Here is a 20,993-nt window from a genome sequence, read left to right as displayed (position 1 = left end):
CAAAAAATCTTCAACGCTTTTGATTGCAACGCTCCTTTGTACACTTGAATTAATCTGAGAAAAAAACTGAAATGTTACTAGAAAACACAGTCTAAAGATCCACCGTCACAGTTTGTTACGATACTCCTAAAAGGAATGGTAAAGTGAATATGTATAAAAATGTCAGTACATGTTGTGTGCCTTTACAAGCAGTAAATGAAGTGAAGATGAGGAGGCGTTGGCCCACGACCTACCTACACTCATCCCGTTCTCTATTTGCTCTTTCTTATACCTTGCACTGTTTATTAATTTACTGCTGCGACTGTGCGGTAGTTGAGTGTCGTCGCTGCGCGTGCGCATCGAGTCTCTTCTACACGCGCAAGCTTAATTGGGCATCTGTGAAATATACGCCAACAATTCAGTGGGAGTTTTATCGTTTTGTTGGCAAACTCTCCAAAGTGCTGGAAACACTGAGTGTAGGTGGTTTTATCTAGTAAATTATCGTTTAGTTTGTAACACTCTGAACCTGTAGTGTAATGTACGTGTTGGACATGTGTGAACACATGTTGATGGTTTAGATCCGTATAAGTGGAAAAAGATGTAAAAAACAAAGTTAGACAAAGATGAAGGTGAAAGTTACAGAGTAGTAATACTCTAGAGAATTTTCCTGTGGGGTATTAAGCAATTCAATTGTGTGTTCAATATTGCTGCCTTTGTTATTAAAAAAAACACAGGACTTTTTGAGCCAATGTTATTTGTAATATGTGTGGATTTTAGTGTAAATTTCCTTTTACTATCAACCCGTTAGGATGAAAGTTTAATAAAGTGACTAGAAAGAAGTTCGCTTATTTCGTAATTTCTATTTTTTCAGGACCAACAGAATTTTTTTTAATATTAGTATTAAATTAGATTATATTAAACTTTATACGACACCAAAACAAGAGGGTGCGTATTTTAGTACTAAGATCAGCGAAGAATTATATTAAGAATTAAAGATGTGATCGCTTCGTTACTGACCAAGGTATGCTGGCGCTTTTAGCCAGGACCATTAGTATTAAAAGCGCAATGATCAAGGATAGTTGAAAGTGAAATCTTTTAATTACGAGACATAATCTTAATAATGGGATTATTAAGATGTCTGACAAATTAATGTTCCATTAAACAATTTCTAGTCGAGCACAAAAGCTACTAAGCCGCAGCTATATTCCATAACAAGTAAACAAATAGCTGACTTTATGTTTTGTTCCGATGAACTTGATGGAAAATACGAAACGAAATTTGGTGGAAATCATATTCGTTAAAGAGGGGAGTTTGATAAAATACTAGGTACCTTTCGTTATCCTATTTATTCCTTTTTAGGGAAAAGTATTAAACTTGTGTTAATGTTGTGCTATTTGGTTTGTAAACTTATGTGTTTCTCATACATTTAGTCTCTGAAAAGATATTACTCTTAAATACATGGATAATATAAACTCAGACGGTATTAAACAACTTAATTAGTAATTATTGTTTTCAAATAAACTATGTAATAATGAACTGTGAACTTCCAAATAAAAACAATACAAAAAAGATAGGCCTAATGTTTAATGAAGCATGAAGAGAAATCCATAATAAACTCTACCGGATTGCTCTGAACGTAGTAGTAGCAAAAATAAATCATAATCACAGTCGGGGCATTTGTCCCCTCTGCTAACGAGTGCGCTAATGTATAATATATTGGGCGGGACATTGCGATCATCGCCCACCACATGTCAGAGCGGTGGTGATGCATGGCGAACCTGCAGATTTAGCACTTCCTACATGTACAGAGGTGTAAACGGTAAGTAATGCTACACACCATTCTCATACTGCAGACTGCAGACGATAACAGTGATAAAGTGGTGCAGTAGTAGCAGTAGGGAGTCACTAGCTGTTGGCCTTCAGATTCAAACATAGTTAAGATATCAGTTGGAATTAGCAATGTGACATAACTCATAAAGAGGTATTGAGATAGAATCTAGCTTTGTACTTGTATAAAGGACACTTGGAACGGCATATGCAGTCTCTACGCGGGCAATCAGGTTAAAATAAGGATATATGATTGATTGATTTAATGTTATTAAATGTATTAAATAAAGATTAGTATAAATCATTACTCAAGTGTACGTATTCTCACACATACAACATTAAAGTATATTTCTACGATATGTATATTTACCTACCATTGTTTTCTAATTTGTTGTCTTGTATTTCTAGTATTTCCTTAAGAACAGTTGATATTAATATGATTTTGCTGAAAATTTGTAATATCATATACGTACGACATAAAGGTGCAACGGATTTCAACCAGCGGTGAGGTCTGTATATTGGAGATAAAGTGTCACTTTACAGAACAAATTGAACGAGTGGTATCGCCAACTGTAGAGGCACTGAACGCTGTCACGTCACCGTGTGTGGTTTGGAATTGACTTGTGAACTTGATGAACTGAAAATGAAGAATGATTGTGGAGTGAATGAAGCGAATTGAGCGAACATTATTGACGCTCCTTATCATCCTAGCGATAAAATTGAACTTAGTTTCGAACCGATAACACCTACATACATCGGGATTAGACTCTTCACAGAATAAAAAAAACTATCAAACATTCTTCTACAACAACACGCAATTTACTCATAGGTATCAACATACATATGGTCTAGAAGGAATATAGTTCATTCATAGAATGGTGCTTTGGTATTATAAAAGACGTCATTACATCATACCAATCGTGATGAGAATCTTTTTGCAATAATTTCTGGGATTCCTTGGCTGACGAAGCAACAGCTGTGAAAAAGATAAATTACTCTATCTTGTGAAATCGGTTGTAGTAAATTGATGAAGTACCTAACAGCCTTTTTATGTACCACAGAAGTGGCAACAACAGCTTGTACTGCAATAACAATGAAAGTAACAGGTTAACAGACCAGACTGGTGGCGCCTTCGTGGGACGGTCAAGGCCAGGTGTGCAAGTGCTGCATGGCAAATCAAATGCTGGCCAATTATTTATTGTCACACTCCCCTGGATATTACCTTTAATTTGTTTAAGCTTGTGCAGGAGCAGCTCCCACTTAGATACATTCTTCAGCCGAGCTGTCTCCTGGGTAATTATAGCTTCACCTCACAGTAGTGCTGCTACATGGGGAGCTCGAATAAATTTATAGGTGTCTGTAAAAAATGTCTGTAGCTGTTAAGTAAAATATAAATTTTGGAACTGCTGTGGAGTTGATAGTGTAGCGGTTTCATAGTTGGTACATTAAATGAATTTTTATACGAACTTATTTACGTATTCTAATAAAATATACAGTGTTATACTTGATTAGGATCCAAAGTTGGAGTTATTCACGTTATTAATCTCTTCTAGGTACAAAATGTTGTGATACAAAATGTTACTATAAATAGTTTCTTTTGAAAATTTCATTCTGTAACTGACAGTTCTGTAAAAATCGCTTATAAAGTATACATTGGTATTTGACAGGCTCTGATACTGAAGGCCTTCCTTAAATATGTCAAGAAACTTGGTATAGATTGTCGCTTCAGGTAAACAAAGGGGCAAAAAACCTATGTACCAATAAGTAATGGTATCTATCTTTCTATATTTTCTATCTAGACTTTTATCTAAACTTCCTATCTATCTTTTTTTGGCAAAAGTACTTAATAATCTTATGTATGGTGACAAAAATTAAAATCTTTAACGTAATAAAATCGACCAATAGAACTTATCAACCCGATTACTTTACTTACCTAAAATACATAAAAAAAACGCTGAAAATTTACATTTAACGACATAGATAGGCCTACTGTTGATATAAATTTGTAGAAGTTGTAATATACAAATAAGTGTTCAAAATTTTTTATTCTGTATCTGAATAATGTGTAGCCAAAAATGTGATTCAATTTAGTTTTGACAGAACACACTATTTCACTCCATATCTGCTGAGTAACTTGTGGGAAAATATCTAGTCATTGTCGTGGTGACGAAACGTTCCATCACCATAACTCATCATAACACTGCCATGACCCTTTCATAGCAAAACCTTTATTTATGTTTTCATCCTCAGCTGTAAACTGTGGAGTGAAAACACTTTAATTTCACAACAGTCATGATAAGAAAATTAGGTGAACGTTTCTGCAAATTTGGAAAAAATAAACCATTTCCCGGAATGTTTTAAAATACAATTGTATACAAGTCTTGTTCTGTTGCTATCGCTAAATTGAGGATTACTATTATTTTCAGGTGGAAATCCACAAAAATAGAGAATCTATGTTTACTAACTTACCTTAACATCCAAACATTTATTCACAGAAACGCATTATGCACGGTTTATTAGACCCACATAGCCTGTAATTATTCTTGATTAGGCGTCCCGATTGGGGCCATCTGGTCTGGCGGATATACGGTGCAGTTGTACCTGTCTCGGGAAAGCATTGGACAAACAGACGGCTAGTCCCAATAAGGCAGAGCCACCTACCAACCCGCCGCCGCAACATCAGACCGCTGCATGTGCAATCACACAGGTGGGCGACCGATACAGACCCGTCATGAACACCGAAGTCTCTAGCCTAGCATAGATACAGTCAATACAGTACAATAGAGCTGCATGTGCAATCACAGGTGGGCGACCGATACAGACCCGTCATGAACACCGAAGTCTCTAGCCTAGCGTTGATACAGTCAATACAGTACAATAGAGCTGCATGTGCAATCACAGGTGGGCGACCGATACAGACCCGTCATGAACACTGAAGTCTCTAGCCTAGTATAGATACAGTCAATACAGTACAATAGAGCTGAATGTGCAAGCACAGGTAGGCGACCGATACAGACCCGTCATGAACACCGAAGTCTCTAGCCTAGCGTTGATACAGTCAATACAGTACAATAGAGCTGCATGTGCAAGCACAGGTAGGCGACCGATGCAGACCCATCATAAACACTAAAGTCTAAAGCCTTACATAGGATACAGTCAATATAATACGATATTTATTATACCAAGACCAAATTTATAAACCTTAGTATCTGCAAATCTGAGGATTTAAATCATACCCTATCAGTCTCGATTCTGTTAGCAATAGATTTGTAAATATCCCTAAAGGTTTTGCAGGTGCCTTTGACAATGTTTAACATCCAGTTTTAATCAGTCTTTCTTCTTCCCAATTATTTGATTCGAGGTTCTCAGTGCAATTTCAAGGATGACAAGTAACGCAGTGTTTCGATGGTATTTAAATTATATTCAGCACAATCAATATTTCATTGACAATTCTTAGTCATCCACGATGTGGTGTATAATAGACAGGTCATATTTTTAACTGAAGACTGTGTTTACTGGTTTGAGTTCAATCCGTCTCATTGTCGGCAGTGTGAAAACATCAGTGACAAATTTGCTATCTGCTGGAGCGGTTACTGAAGGTGCTTCTCAGTGCTCTTTACCTAGCCCACTACTGTTCTCAATATACCATCTCATGTCATATAAAACACAAATTACCAGTCTTGTATGCTTACGACTTACAGATTTACTCTCACTTTAATGCAGACGAGATGGATACTAGTGTACAACTTATAAACTCTGACATTGACTCTGTAACTCACTGGGGCATTAAACAAAGGCATTAAATTCAATGTTGACAAAGTTCAAGCAATTATTTTCGCCTATCTTGTACTAATGACTAAAATCGACGTGTACAGTACACTGCAATTCGTTAACTGGCCTTACTTGTGGGGAAATTTAGCGTTTCAGGAGATACAATGAGTTGGGGTGGTCATATTATCAAGATGTTTTGGCTCTCCATAGTATCAAACGCTTTGCAGAATACCTTCCTCTCTAATAGTTTTGCTTCAGCGAGCACCACATTCATATATCAGATTCATATTTGGACTGAGACGATGAAACAATTTTACACCTTAACTCAACTTACTTTTCTTAATGAAGTTAAATGGACTTCGAAAACACACAAGCTTATTAACCTAACAAAGATAGAGTAAATAGTCTTATTTGGGCGGCTAATATAACTCTATAACTAATATAAATTTTTATGCAAATTTAAAAGTTCGAAAGTCAATAATCTCGATTGGGTGGGCAATGCGACATTACAACTCCTGTCCTCTGCCTTGCAAGTACTGGTACTGTCAATGGCTGTTCCTATGAATCATTTTTCAATATATATTGGCGCTATGTCATTTTGTTTTATTTTTTTAGGTAAAGGTCAAAATAATAAAATTTATCACATCACCACTCTCTGGCAGTATCAACTGATTTATGTGCATCTTACTGTCATTCGACGGTAAAGCACTGCGAACATCGCCGCTATTAATAACAGGAGAAGGTAACGCCATCTCAACTCTCTGCTTTCTATTTCCTAGTTTGCGTCACTCAGAACAACCTTTCCATTATTTATCATATTTCAAAAGTAGAGAGACAACTAATTAGTAACTTAATGCTAGACATTACAGGCAGATTGTAAAAGATAAGTATCAGCTATTTTTTGGGATAAGTTTAGTTTTTTAATCTTAGTAAACAATCTTGTACGTAATTACACAGAATGACTCACGAGAATATCTTTTCATCGTCCGTTTTATTTTATATATTTATGTAGTTTACATGCAAAAAATATGTTTATTAAATTAGAAATACCCATAAAATTAAAACTATTGGATAATTTTAAACAAAGTTTTCAAAGTTAAGACAAACTTACCTAATGTAAGTATTTGCACCACACATCTCAGTTGATTATCAGTCTTCTTTCTTTTGCTACTGTGCTAAGGCACCTTTAGTTGAAGACTGCATTATACAAACCGCTTCAAAATGTGGGATTTGCACGACACGCTTATGTCGTGAAAAGTCTTAGTTCCAAAGTTCCATGCAATACATTTGTTTTGAGTTCGTTGATATGGGGAAATTTCTCCACACCTGAGTAGCCTATCACTTTTTGATATGCGGATCAACAACTTAAGATGGGCTGGGATCCACCAAGCCAATATGATGGACAGAAACATTCAGTTTCAACAGCTGGACACTACGGAATGAAACATTCTTAAACTTTCTACAAACTGAATTTTATAAAATCAAAGCTGAATGTGTCAGCTAAAACGAAACAGACAAGTTAGAAGTAAATCATTCTGTTATTCCAAACAGGACACGGATGCACCATACGTCATGGGAGGGTCAATAATTCCCGATATTTTAGTACAGCTGCACTCACGCTAAGTGGAACAGAAAATAAACTTAAGACTAGAGGATGCAATTACGAAAATGGCGTATTGTTAAATAAGGCGAAGCCATCTGAGAGGCCGAGCCGCGGCCACAAGTCTTTTAAACAGCTGTTTGATTGTCGTCTGCAAAAAGAGACAAGTGAAGCTGGCCAACGATCAGTCAGAGCTAACAAGACCGCCATTGTTCTCCTGGAATCAGCAAAAACCCGGTCTCGGTAGTGAAACATTTTAATGAAGGCCGATTTTCATTGAATCGATCTCTTGGACCATTGAGCGCAGCGTGAGTGGAATGCGCCCTTGACCGAGAATTTATTCTGCAATTGAACCGACATAAAACATATACGCTGGATCTAAATGAAATCGGTAGAGTCCAAGAATATTAAAACAGAAGCGGTATGGATAATAAACATAAACAAATGAGGTCACTGGCCTGAAAGTAAACATTATTAATTTAACATTATTTAAATAGAACTGAACAAACCATATGTTAATGTAGTACAGGATTGGGCTAACGTCATTTGTTTGTGTTTATTATCCATACCGTTTCTGTTATAATATTCGTGGTAGAGTTTAACTTTCGGTTTGAGTCATAATAAATTTATCCTAAGTTTGTTCCGTATTCGATTAATTTATTACAATTATGAAAAATGCTGTGGCTGCCTGTCTTTCTATAATGCAAAACCGCATCGAAAATTAGTTACAATTTTTAAAACTCAATATTCTTGCTCAATATTTTGCTTGTTATTGAATTTGAGGAAAGTAAATAAAAATACCCCTAATATATATTTACACATGAAAAAAATTGAACAATATATTTACACTTAAACTGTCAACTCACAAGATGGTAAATAAAAAAAAGAGGTAAATATATATACTGTATGGTCAAAGGTGATCGATTTCCAAGAGGTGTTTGGACACTCCAATTATCATCAGTCCCAATAGGCAAAACATTTTATTAATGATTGGAATTGGAATGTCTAATCGAAATCGATCACCACCTACCACCATTAATATATTATATTTATTATGACAGGTATATTACAGGTATTACAGGTATATTTATCGCCTTTTGAGCTAACATCATTCGTACATCATTGTCCTAGTGGCAATAATGTTCAAATAACATGATGAGGTAAAATATATAATTCAACTGTTATTGAACGTATTTATTCCGTTTGAATTTAACAGCAACAAAGCTATTATATCTGGGAGGGTCAGCATATTGCTGTTCCAACATTTTACGAGGATTTTGCCCTAGGCCTTCAAAGGTGTAGCTTAGGAAGGTAATAATTTATTGGTCTTAATAACAACGAAAAGAATAACTTCAACACGTAAAATTGTTTTACCCTGACGTAAAATTGTTTTACAGCTGACTGAAACATTCCAAATACATTATTTTGTAAAATATTACATGGCAATTCCATAGATTACCTAAAAAACTCCAAATCTATTACATAGTGTAGTAACATAGCTTCTATGTAAAGGACTAATTTATAATCCTCACAAGTTTCAAAGCATGTGTCTAGTAAATCATACGTGCCCACTATAATGTTTGACAATTGAGGCGTGCGTTGTGTTGGTATGCCAGGGGAATGTTGTCAATTAGGCGCACACTGCAGACTCAGACTGCATGCTGCATGCTGCAGTGATGCTGCAGAGTGTAGACATCACCGCGTAACCGGAGACACACTAAATCATCTGCCGCATAAATCCTCCACCAATCACCGGACTATTCATTACATTGTGTCCATAATTCATGAGAGCTGTCCACTAATTGAATATGGGTACGATTATTGCAATCCCCTTGCACTGTGATGCTTTACAGCGTTACAAGTTGAGGCCGGTTACATAACTTATATATTATTTGTCAAAACTGATAAGTTACCATACTACGCAGAAAGCTTCAGTGTATGTATATGGTAAAAGGTTTGCAAATAAAAACAAAAAAAATCACAATCCAATCATTACAAAGCTTAAAGCAGGATATTTAGTGACACACCAGCGTCACCAAATTACGTTCTGTAAAAGAAATATCAGGCAAAATTATGATATTTCACCAGCACCAAATTAATTAGTTTTAAGCTCATGTTTAACAGGCCGTTGTTGCAATTCTTTTGCTGTGGGAATGAAAAGATAGCAATAGCAATGATGAGGTGATTGAACTACAGATAACAGGTCTCATCTTCATCTTAGCTTTATACCTCCTGAGGTAAGTTGTAACAAATAATGTAATAAAAATGCACACAGTAAAACAGGTTATTAGATGATGATGAATTAAAACTAAATAACATATTTGTGAGGTGAACTTGAGACCTAAAATGCTGATGACACAAGTATTAGCGATGTTATTGAAAATGTCATTTTTTTACTGTGGACATCTTATCTTTTCCTGTATTTTTATGTTAGGTACGACATGTAGGTGAGTATTTTTATCTGAATACGAGTGTAGAATAGAGTTATGATGTAGTAGCACAGCTTTGTTATTGATAAGGTTGGTTTTTAGTCAGGGCCACCTATTAGAAGCCTTTTATCAAGGACAGCTGGGCCTAGTTTCAAAAATAAATAGTTTCTGTTTATTCTCAGGATCAAACTAGCGACCTTTTAATTATGAGGCTATTACTATAGCCAAGTAGCTACCCATACATCATACACAACAAAATCAATAAAACTACAACAGATACAACATATACAACAAATCTGAAATATACAAAATTAAATGTACGGTTTGTGACACCTATTACATTATACAATCCTATAGAATATTTTAGTCAGATTCAAGAACAGACACAAGCGTACAAATAAATAAAAAACAAGTCATCTATTAAGTCTAAATTTGCCGAATATCTCCTAAATTGAAAACTAATTAATATACCAATCTTCAAGAAAATTTAATAATCTTGGGAATAGAAAAAGATATTGAATTTGAAATAAGAAATTAATATTCACACGAACTACGAAATAATATGTCAAATATACTAAACACAATGTAACCAAAACTAAACAAACTAATATATGAAAAATAGCAAAACTATAGGAAGGTTAATAAAATAAAAGACAACTATTTAATAAAGTATCTAAATGAAATTAAAGAAGACTAAATTATGTAACAATTTAGAAATGTTAGTATAACGGTATCATTTCTTATTATTTATTTACCCATTTTAATTAGACTTTTTGTGTTTATTTTGAAAATGGCCATAAATAGTAGCCCCATGACCTATATTTTCACATATAATTATTCATTATTGTATTTATAAGCAGTACTACTTCACATTTTACTAGTAGTTGTAGTATAGGTACACCAGCTGCAGGTCATGTCTAGAGGCAGTGCGCGTGACGTTGAGTGGCGTGACGAACTGTCGCCGTCACGCTCAACTTACTACGAGCGTGACACAAGTGTAAACAAACACACACACACACACACACGCTGTAACCTTGCAAGGTCACGTGGTCAGTTGCACCACTACACCTCGCACCTGCTGAAGCTACATACACTGCGTGAACAGTGTTACATTATAAGTATAAGCATTGACTTTTAGATACTGTAGGAAACGTCCTACATTGACCAGCCGAATCTAATTTTTTATTGAAAAAGGACATCATTGATTGATACTCACATTAGTGTTTAAAATTCTTTTTCTACCTTTAGTTTGTGTTGCTGTGAAAGTGAACGATGATATAGTTTGCTGTAAAACTTCCTGTTAGTTCGGCAAAGTTAAACAGTTGCCGTATTTGACAGAAAGCATTGCTTAACATCATCGAACTCTTTTGGTGGATCAACTACATTAATTTCGTTTTAGTGACGGAAAGTTTAACATAGGAATGGAAAGTCTAGTTATATCAATAGTCAAAGGTACTAGATAGTTTTATGTTATAACTGTACTTTTCAATGGTACTTCTATTCACAACTCTTTATTTTGATTTAGTTAAAATAAGTATTGCCTATGATAGTATAGTAATTACTATTATATAGTCAAAGGTATTCATTATTTTCATTCAAAGGTATATTAATTTTTTTTAAATATGCCATCTTTCTTGCTATCGTGTTGATTCAATATTTTATACAGCAAAGTTATTTTCAATTACCATTTAACAATGATTTTCAAATGCTACCGAGCTTGACTAATAGTCAAAGCTAATATACTGTGAATTGACTAAAGAATACCCTAATTAATAATGTTATGTAAACCGAAACAAAATAACAAAAATAGAAATACTGTAAAGTAAATATTGAAATGGATGAGATACCTGGTTGAATTCCTCTAAAACTGTATTCCCGAGGATGAAATAAAAATGCCGTGAACAAATCTTTAGATACTTAAGGATTACAGCAGATTGCAATGGTTAAAATAAAAATCCAACACACTTTCAAAATAAATTTTATACTTATGTGCAAGACGCTAAGAAATAGTGAATGAGATAGTAAATGGTTAATAGATACCGAGAACAATAATGGGTGGTAATATTGTTAGATTTTCAAACGTAAATCCTCTATCATATTATATTTAATACGTACAAATACAACTATCACGCAAATGAATACATTTCAGTGCAAAAATTTGAATCATTATTCAAACCATTGATAAAATAGTACGTTTTATGTTTTTTACAACAGTATTTACACAATAAAATTATTGAAATATCGAACTATTCTAGATTTGAAACACAGTTGAGCTGAATGTTATTGATGCGTTTTTACCTAAAGTACACGTCTTTGATTTTGAATTGTTAAATCTGAATGCCACCAATAACCAATTTATTGTTTTTAATAAATTATTGTATCAGGCTGAAACTAAGTTCTGCGGCTGGAAAAAGTCCACATAGTTTCCCGTAAGTATAGGGCGCAGCACACGTAAACAGGAGAGTCGGTAAGGTAGATCGGCTGAAGTTGTAACATGAAACGGATTTTAAAATAAATTGCTAGATGAATCGATGAATGTAATAAAGTTATTTTGGGGTTGGAATAATTTTGTACACTCGGAAAAGTTCTATGATTTCCTATTTCCTCACTCTTCCTCATCCAAGTGAATAAATAAGGTATTGGAGGCGTCTACATCGCTTCTACCATAGACCTTAGTCTGTGATAGAAGCGATGTATGTATGTTGCTTGCAACACAAGGAGTATATTTTATAATATACTAGGAGAGTACCCGTCCTTCGTACGGGGTTGGCATATAAGTATCAAATGCTTATAGCAGTTATGAGTGAGGACATGGTTTAAGAAATTTAGGTTCTTTTTGAAGTTTGTTCGCTACGCTCACTCACCTTTAGGTTGGAGCTCGTTCGCTGCGCTCACTTTCCTTCAGGTTAGCTCGTTCGCTACGCTCACTTGCCTTCAGGTTAGCTCGTTCACTACGCTCACTCGCCTCCAGGTTGAAGTTCGTTCGCTACGCTCACTCACCTTTTGCTGTTGTCATAAATGTAAAAGAAATAATAGTGCTAGTGCTGCACCCTGTTGGTAATCCTTGTAACTTTAATGCTATTGAACATCACAGAACAGAACCAACTTGTTTAATTGAAACAGCTGTTAAGATTCAATAATTTCATTTCTCATAAGGTTAACATGGGAAACTCCAGAGCCACTGGGGCGGAGCCCGAAAGGACTTTTTGGGATAAAAATATGCCTATATGTTAATCGGGAATGTGAGCTATCATCATGCCAAATTTCAGCCCGATCCGACCAGTAGTTTTCGCGTTTACTTTTCCCATACACACACACAGACACCACCTCTTTTTTATAATAGTATAGAAGATTTCTACACTCATTTCCTCTACTATGTATCTGTCATTCACTTTGTGGACTACCTTATAGCTCATACAAGGGAATATTCCCTTTTTTTGTGGTTGCAGCCACATTATGTGTTAACAGCCATTTGACTTTGAAGAGAAGGATGTGGGGTTTGTATGTGTAATTAGACTGTAGGAATTCCTTATTATTATGGGTATTTTTTCACTTACAGAACTTTTCAGTTTTGCATTCCCCATTAATTTTGCGAAGTTCATTTGGCCAATTTTTCATAACTCTGCTTTGTCAAATATAGAACACTTTCAAGACTGTCAACTGTACATGCACATTTTAAATAGGGTCAGTTACTGTTGTTCAGCAGAAATATGCCTGTGTCTGTATTATAACACCGTTTAATAACATTGATTCAAATAATACATTAACTCCATAAATAAATATTAGTTTTGATTGAAAAAAGGAATAACAACTTTATAACTGCATTTTTAGCAGTTTTAATTTAGACGATAAGTATGATAAAATTATAAATGTAGATTTTTGAAACCAGATCAATTTAAAAGGTTTAAATAAAAAAGACTAAAAAGTTGAATGTATTTCAAACGTACATAAAACTGTAGTGCAAGCTTCATGTATACAAACCGAAGGAGGTAGTCGTTGGAATTGCTAACACAAGGAAAACACATCACAGGACAGCCTAAACACATATTGGAATACAGCAGTCAACATGGGATCTGTAGGGATATACTGTGTCTGCTTTGCACGGTCATGTATATATGAGGACTCCATAGCAACTGTATAGGGTACACATGGGAGTTATGCAACGTATGTGGTCACTTTAATGTTTTAAGGAGAATACTTAACATCATTAGTATCTTTTTTTTATAAATATAAAAAAATTATGTTAATTTTTAGGCGTGTTACCTAAGACGCTAGGCACGAGCCTGGGGTTGTTTTCAAATTACTTCAGGCTAGACCTATACTAGGGGTTGCGGCATTATCATTTAGATAAAATCCATTGGTGATTTGGCGGGTTTGAACCCGGGACCCCAGGAACCGAAGTCCCGTGCTCTAACCAATACACCAGCTCGCTCCCCCATCATTAGTATCTCTGGGGACGAAGCAAGTAAAATAGTAGACGGTTTTACTGTTAGGTTCTCATATACAAAATCTAGCTGCGCTAGGGATGTTACGGTGTTTTAGGGACCTGGAAGCTGGTAGGACTCCAAAGGAATAACATACATAATTTAAGGACGCATATTCCCACCACTGTACACTTGAGAAGCAGGCATTCTTACAAAGTAAGTACGTCAATATTCTAACACAATTTAACATCGTAGTACAACTCGGAAATGGTATAGGTTCAATGACATTTTGTAAGTTTTTAAGGACATACACTGTATAACCATGGTATACCTGGGGAGTTGTTATTGTTACGTAAATGGGACTAAGGCCATAATTTACTAACTTAACTCATTTAAGAAGATATAATGTTACAGTGTGGACGAACAAATGTTTCGAAGTCACAATATAATCACGTAATATTTTGAAACTACAATTGACATCATTGTACATAAAGTCGTTTTAAAGACAATGTTGGGGGTTTGTATCATGGCACTATTTGTCCATAGTAATGCTACTGAGTCGCTTTCTACGTATCGATAAAAACTTTTGTTAAATTTAAATTTATTTTCTTACTCGATTAAATTTACTCTCATAATCCATCTATCAAAGCACGATTAACTACTCAAAAGGCTTCTAAAATACAATTAATGAAGCAGACGCAATAATTATAAAAAAGGAACATTTTAGTTTTTTAGTAAATCAGAAGTAGACTGTCCAAGACCTTTGATGTGTACATGTATACAACAAGTTAAAACAAGTAGCAACAAGTATACAACAATGTAGTATACAATGTAGTATACAACAAGTAGCAAAGCGGGGAGAAAGCTTATTCGGAGGATAAAATAATCCATATTAAACATTTTTATGAAGAGCTAAAAAAAGTTAAATTTTTCTCGTTTAGTTTATAACTTGAATAAAATATAGTCCGATAAATAATTAAGTAGCAAGTTTTTTTGTAAATAATTGAACCATAGGCAATACTACAATAATATCACACTATTGTGAGTATACTCGATACACGCTGATCACCACATCAAGGGTGAAACACTACACTCCCAAATATACGTGTGCAGGAGCGCCTGTGTAATGTGAGATGCAATATGACTACTGCGATCACTTGGCCGTGTAGATATTGCAGGCGTCCGTCACACGACACAGCTGATCGTGTCTTCCTATCAACAGCGATCATCACGAAATCAATGTACATTCGTTATTGGTTATTGACAATACGATTATATTTTTGTTACATTGTCTGTTTATTTTTATTTTTTTTTTAGGACGAGCGAATTAAATAACGATGATCCTGTCTTCCTGTCAACTGCGACTGGCTGTAACGTCATTGACGAGGAAAGCTACGTTCCTGAATAACATTAAAAAGTAACAGTACTTCCCATCTCTACTGTGATCGTATGTACAAATTAATTAATAATATACTTTGTTCACATACGAGTAGTTTAAACATTACTTGCACATTGAGATTTTGAAATGAATAAAACGGTTGATTAATATTTAAAATAGTATGCTTCAAATATTGTTTCAAATATGCACGTGGGAAACATTCAAAGGACTAGAACTGTAGCCTAAACAATACAAGTTTTCTATTCTAATTTAAAACTTACTCGCCAGAACCCCACCTGGAATACACGCTACGTCCAATACTACTTTCCTGTGTTCGCTCTCCAACTTATTACGCACACATATTATACAGCTAAACACATATTATTATGTAGCTAAAAATGTTTCTTACATAGGTTTTGATATTATATGATCCACCATTATTTTTTAATTAAATTTTTTTTGAAATATTGTAAACAAATACTAATAATGACTATGCAAAAGTGCAATCTAATGTACCAAATTTGACTCCAAATAAACATTTAAAATTGTTTTTGCTTGTAAAGAGTGCTAGGCTAGTTACGATAATTTTAGTTTTACTTGATTTAAATTCTGTTACTTTTTTGCACATAAATATACTTATTGATATATTAACAGAGTAAGACTTACACATGTATATCTTACTATAGTTCTAGCGTATAGACACTTTACCCCTGCAATATGTGATTACAAGTTTGACCTTGACATAAGGAGCGTATTTAGTTATGTAGTATAAAACATGTAGTGTTCTATGTAACTTTTGACATACAAATTTAATTATTACTTGAATCGCCATTTATTGAAATGAAGTTTAAAAATCGAAGTTTAGGTTCATGCAATAACCTAATTTGGCATATCCTTTCGGTAAAATCTCATCTAAATACAAGTAAGAAAAATTTTTATCCACCAATCATTTTACACATAAATTAATAAAAACGTGCTATTCAGAGTGTTACGTGCTAGTTCGCTATTCAAAAGGAAATTAAAATTGTAGCGTAATTATAACCAAGGAAATCGATAAAAATAACCTATTAAAAGTGTTGTGAGAACAAAACCCAGTTTGCACATACCCTTGTATGACAGGCGGTATAGCACGCAAGGCCGTCATAAATACACATTAATGAACCATAACACACAGATTACAGAGCTCAGCCTCGTCACCTTGACGTGACCTTGAGCTTGGTGCAATACACAATACACGTCCTATAAGCTGGTACCCAGTAGTGATCTTATCAACAATCAGCTGTTGTTAGCTTTGATCCGTTCTGAGAACTATTTACATCTGCACACACCTTACACCCAGGATTAATTAATTTTGCCGTGGCTCGTATACTTCAGTAAACAGCAAGGAATATCACATGGTTTTGAATTGTTATTATTTAGTTCGTCCTTGCACATTAGGTTTATGTTCAATATGTCTATTAATAGAAGAGAGCAATTAAAATAATTCATTTTATAGTGAGGTCACCACACGCTCTTAGTAAAACACGCGCAGTTCGAACATTTGTCATTCGCCATTACCATATTTATTGAACATTTTAGCAATTTCCTGACACCTGTCCGGTGGTTGTAAGTCATTACGGTGACACGTGCCCTGCCTAACCCCCCCCCTCGACCCCATCGCCGTACCCCCCCCCCTGTAACCCCACAGATATATCGACCAGCTCTATGCACCGGCTCGCTTCTACGACTGACTACTTTTGGAAAAAATATACAGTTTATATTAACCTTTGGTCAATGACAAGTGAATATAAATTTGTGTAAAATCATTGGCAGTGTTCCTTACCTTACCTTAGCTACCTTTTTTCCTTTTCTTTTTTTTTTAAAGAGGTTGGTGGCCTCTTTTAACCTTGCATTTGCCCGTCCACATAGACTAAGCACCCGTGCGTGGATCGGTTACAGCAAAACAAGGAGTGCGCCGGTACAGTACAAAGGTGAACTGTACTGATAAATTTTAGTGGCAGTGACCAGGATCCGAACCCACGACATCGCTGCCTTGGGCCCGAAGTCCGCGGCGCTCTCGACTGAGCCATTGACTCACTAAATCTTAGTTATTGGTTTGTAGGGCACCGACTCACTAAACCTTAGTTATTGGTTTTTAGATTCAACTTGAAAGCACATGTCCATTGTAATTGTAACTGCGTGTTTTAAGCAGGTGTATGAAGAGCTCCACATCAAGATTGCTTGCTATATTACTACGCAGCCATATTTCACAGTGTTCTAAAGGTTTTCTGAATTTACTGAGAAACACAAACAAACAAGGAAAAAATAAACACCCAGATTGACCCAGATTCAGTGAACGCTCCTGTTATACGACAAGGCAATTCTATGTTAAATTGTTGACAACAATGATTACTAAGTAAAATCAATACTGTAATTAACCTACGAATGCATGTTGCTGAAATCGATAAACTTTCGAGTATCGGTACTATACAGGAGTTATTTTAAAACAAATAACAATCATAATTTTCTATGAGTTTAAAAGACTCAACTAAAAGCTGGTGTAACTAATGAAAACTCACGCTTTTAGTAACAGTTTGATATAAAAACAACCTCTTAGTAAATATTTGATCATTTTCAGAAGCTGGTCTTGTTTTTTAGTGTTTTCTTCAAATGTTCCCCGACTTACACATTGCTGTTACAAGTAAACATTTTTTTCATGTACCGAAATTTGAGAAATTTTGCCAATTGACGATTAAAACGACGATTATTTGATCTGACATTAGGCAAGTTTACTTTACCAACGTGACAACACGATGTGTGTGTGTATTCATCGTGTATCTTACACTTCCAAAGTAAGCTGCATAGCAGAACTAGCAAATATTATTCATCTCTCTAAGTGGGTGTGTATCTGGATTCCTTACTCCAGACCTCTCTTCTTAATTGTCTCATAAATCATAAGATCTTTTATTAATTCTCTCTTCCTCCTGTTTACAATTTTTCTTCTTTGAACTCGAGGCATTTTTTGTTCTTCCCACAAAACTGGTTAAATGTTTACAACCTCCTGAATATTACAAACATCAATATACTTTCCAAAAAGCTGCTACATTTCTAAGAAACAGCTGTTTATGTTCTATGGATTTGTATGGTTTTTAAATCGACCTTTAACACACACTTTCACAACTTTAATTCTAAAACCGTATAAATTGAGTCGAATGTTTTGACCCCTCAAACATTGTAATTGGTCCAAAAATAAGAGAGGAGTAGTAGTGATCATAAAAACGACCATTTATTTTATATAGATGCTATTTAATTTTCACCAAAACTTTTGAATTTTAAATGGATGTTTGGCCTGCTCTTCGCTCGGGCAATTTTTTGTAAAATAAATTAGAAATGCAGCTGTAAAAACTTTGGTTAATCTGTTGACTGACGTAGGCCCTACTTGATACAATCATTGAGTTACCTTCCATACATCAAATATGCGATTGCATGAAGAAGGCATGCACCTTTTTCCATATGAAAAAACGTCCAAACACCACCTAAAGGTGTAGGTACTTTGTTCATAAAGTAAAAATCCAAGATACATATTTTTATAAGAGAGAAAATAGAAAATTACACACATTACACACACAAATAAGCTGTGTAGTGTCAAATAGAAGAAGTAAAAACCATAGTAGCCAAGCACACAACCCTTTAGAAGTTTATGGTTTTCCAAGACAGCTTAACCTAGAAATACTTTAATCTTAATAAATAATAAACAAAAACAAACATTTTGAGAAAGATGTTTTAAATAAAAATGTTCTAACGATGGTATAATATGGTATTGATGGACCATAAATAAAAAATAAAAATCTCCTCCATATGAATAATAACATGGGAATCTTTAAGTCCCGTGGTTAGAGCCCTGAGGTCTATATCAAAATTCTGGCTACGTCACAACCATCTACACAAAATGACCTTCAAATCCAAAAAAAGAATCATCAAAATCCGTCAAGCGTTTGTCTCGCAATCTAAGTAAACTAAATGACAAATTTCTTTTAGTATATAGGATTAGTTGTAAATATCGAGTAATCTGTATGCCTACTTAAAAATATATATACATTTTGTAATTGCGGTAAATAATCTCTGCAATATTTGGAATGGTATTTCATGTGAAATCAAAGCCAAATTGTGTTCCAAATTTTGTTTAATAGATTAAAATTCTTTGACTGATAATAATTTGTAATTATTTTGATAATAAGCATTTCTAATCAGGTTCAAGTTATTTCTGGTAATTCATTTTATTAACATCAAGCATACACGGAAAGATCACAAGATAATGACGCAACCAGAGTTAATTAATTTAATAGTTTGCGTGACTATGATAAATGACTTTACTTTTCCCAAAAATCGCATGCTAAAATAGTTCGTTGAAAATGATTTGTCCGGACGAGTAACCTAAATTAATAAATGGCGAACACGCTAAAGACATCGTATGACGGAGGGTTGATCGGTGGATGGATGTGGGAGTTGTGAGGTGGTAGTGGCGGGTGGAGGGGGGTAGCTGTCAGTCATTGGCGGCGGTGGCGGGCCGAGCTATCAGGATGGCAGAAATCAACAGACGATGTCGTCTGCTTATTTATTACCCGCCAAATGTACACCCCCGCGACAGCTGATCAATTAAATTGTCAAGTATATAATGCAGACTGAACCACTCGTCATAGAGACAATGACGTTTCGTAATGTTGACTTGCACTTTCAATTACCTCAATGTTGTACATATTTTGGTAACCAAGTAAAATGTATCTCATTAGTAAATTGATGACTTGTCTTCCAAAAAGTAGTGAAACCAACCATACATGAATACAAACTCCTTTTAGGGGGAAATTAGTCATGGTGGTAGGAAAAATGTAGGTCTATCGTGATTGATAACAAGATAGTGAAGAAAGAAACTGCCTTTGATATGGTTACAGAATCACGGAAGTAGGAAGTAAAACGCTTAATTATGTGTAAATTAAAAACATATTTGACAAATGCCATATTAAGGCGATTAAAAATGTATGTTTAAATACCTTAAATACCTAGCCAGAATCACGAATTTGTAAACTTAACTGTAAATCAATTTTTGATAACAGACACCTAATGAAAGTGTATTCAATTTGCTCGGTAATACGAATGCTTATGCTTATATGTTTCGTGGTATTAAAATTTGCCATATCTAGGAATAAACTTTTAAAGCTTCCCTTCACTGACTGAATCAACTGGGTGCTATTCCCAGTTGTCCATGCTTTTATAAGAGTTTTAGGATAACCTAAAACTGAACACACAACACAACAACAACACAACACAACAACTACACAGCACAACAACAAACATACACAATTCAACGAACACAAAATATGTTTCCATATAATATTATCTTATGTGTAAATATATAACACTCTATTTTACTCATAGGCCATATCCAACCATGCTCACCTGTGTTTATTATTTCGTGAAAGAAAACCCCAGATATATTTAGTATAAGAACATTGAAAACGGTTATTTTGTTTAAAGACAAAGTATTTTGTAATTTAATAACAATTTCGTGATAAATATTGCTTTTTACATATTTTAATCTAAAAAAAATA

The 20,993-nt window shown here is 34.7% G+C and overlaps 1 protein-coding gene across 1 annotated transcript in view; it reads right to left on the bottom strand.

The window, feature by feature from the left end:
* Positions 1 to 4,485: 4,485 nt before the first annotated feature.
* LOC128984054 (pickpocket protein 19-like) overlaps positions 4,486 to 20,993 on the bottom strand; it is a 39,780-nt gene continuing 23,272 nt past the window's right edge. Inside the window, exon 4 of the mRNA XM_054403338.1 lies at positions 4,486 to 4,558. Within this exon, the coding sequence (XP_054259313.1) occupies positions 4,486 to 4,558 (73 nt within the window). The remainder of the gene's footprint in view (positions 4,559 to 20,993) is intronic.

Source organism: Macrosteles quadrilineatus, unplaced genomic scaffold (assembly GCF_028750875.1).
Source record: "Macrosteles quadrilineatus isolate MER2022 unplaced genomic scaffold, UCM_ALF_1.0 Scaffold_2__2_contigs__length_208266976, whole genome shotgun sequence".
NCBI classification, from domain to species: Eukaryota; Metazoa; Arthropoda; class Insecta; order Hemiptera; family Cicadellidae; genus Macrosteles; species Macrosteles quadrilineatus.
The sequence above is the reverse complement of the archived record's forward strand: the minus strand, read 5'-3'. Positions and strand labels throughout refer to the sequence as shown.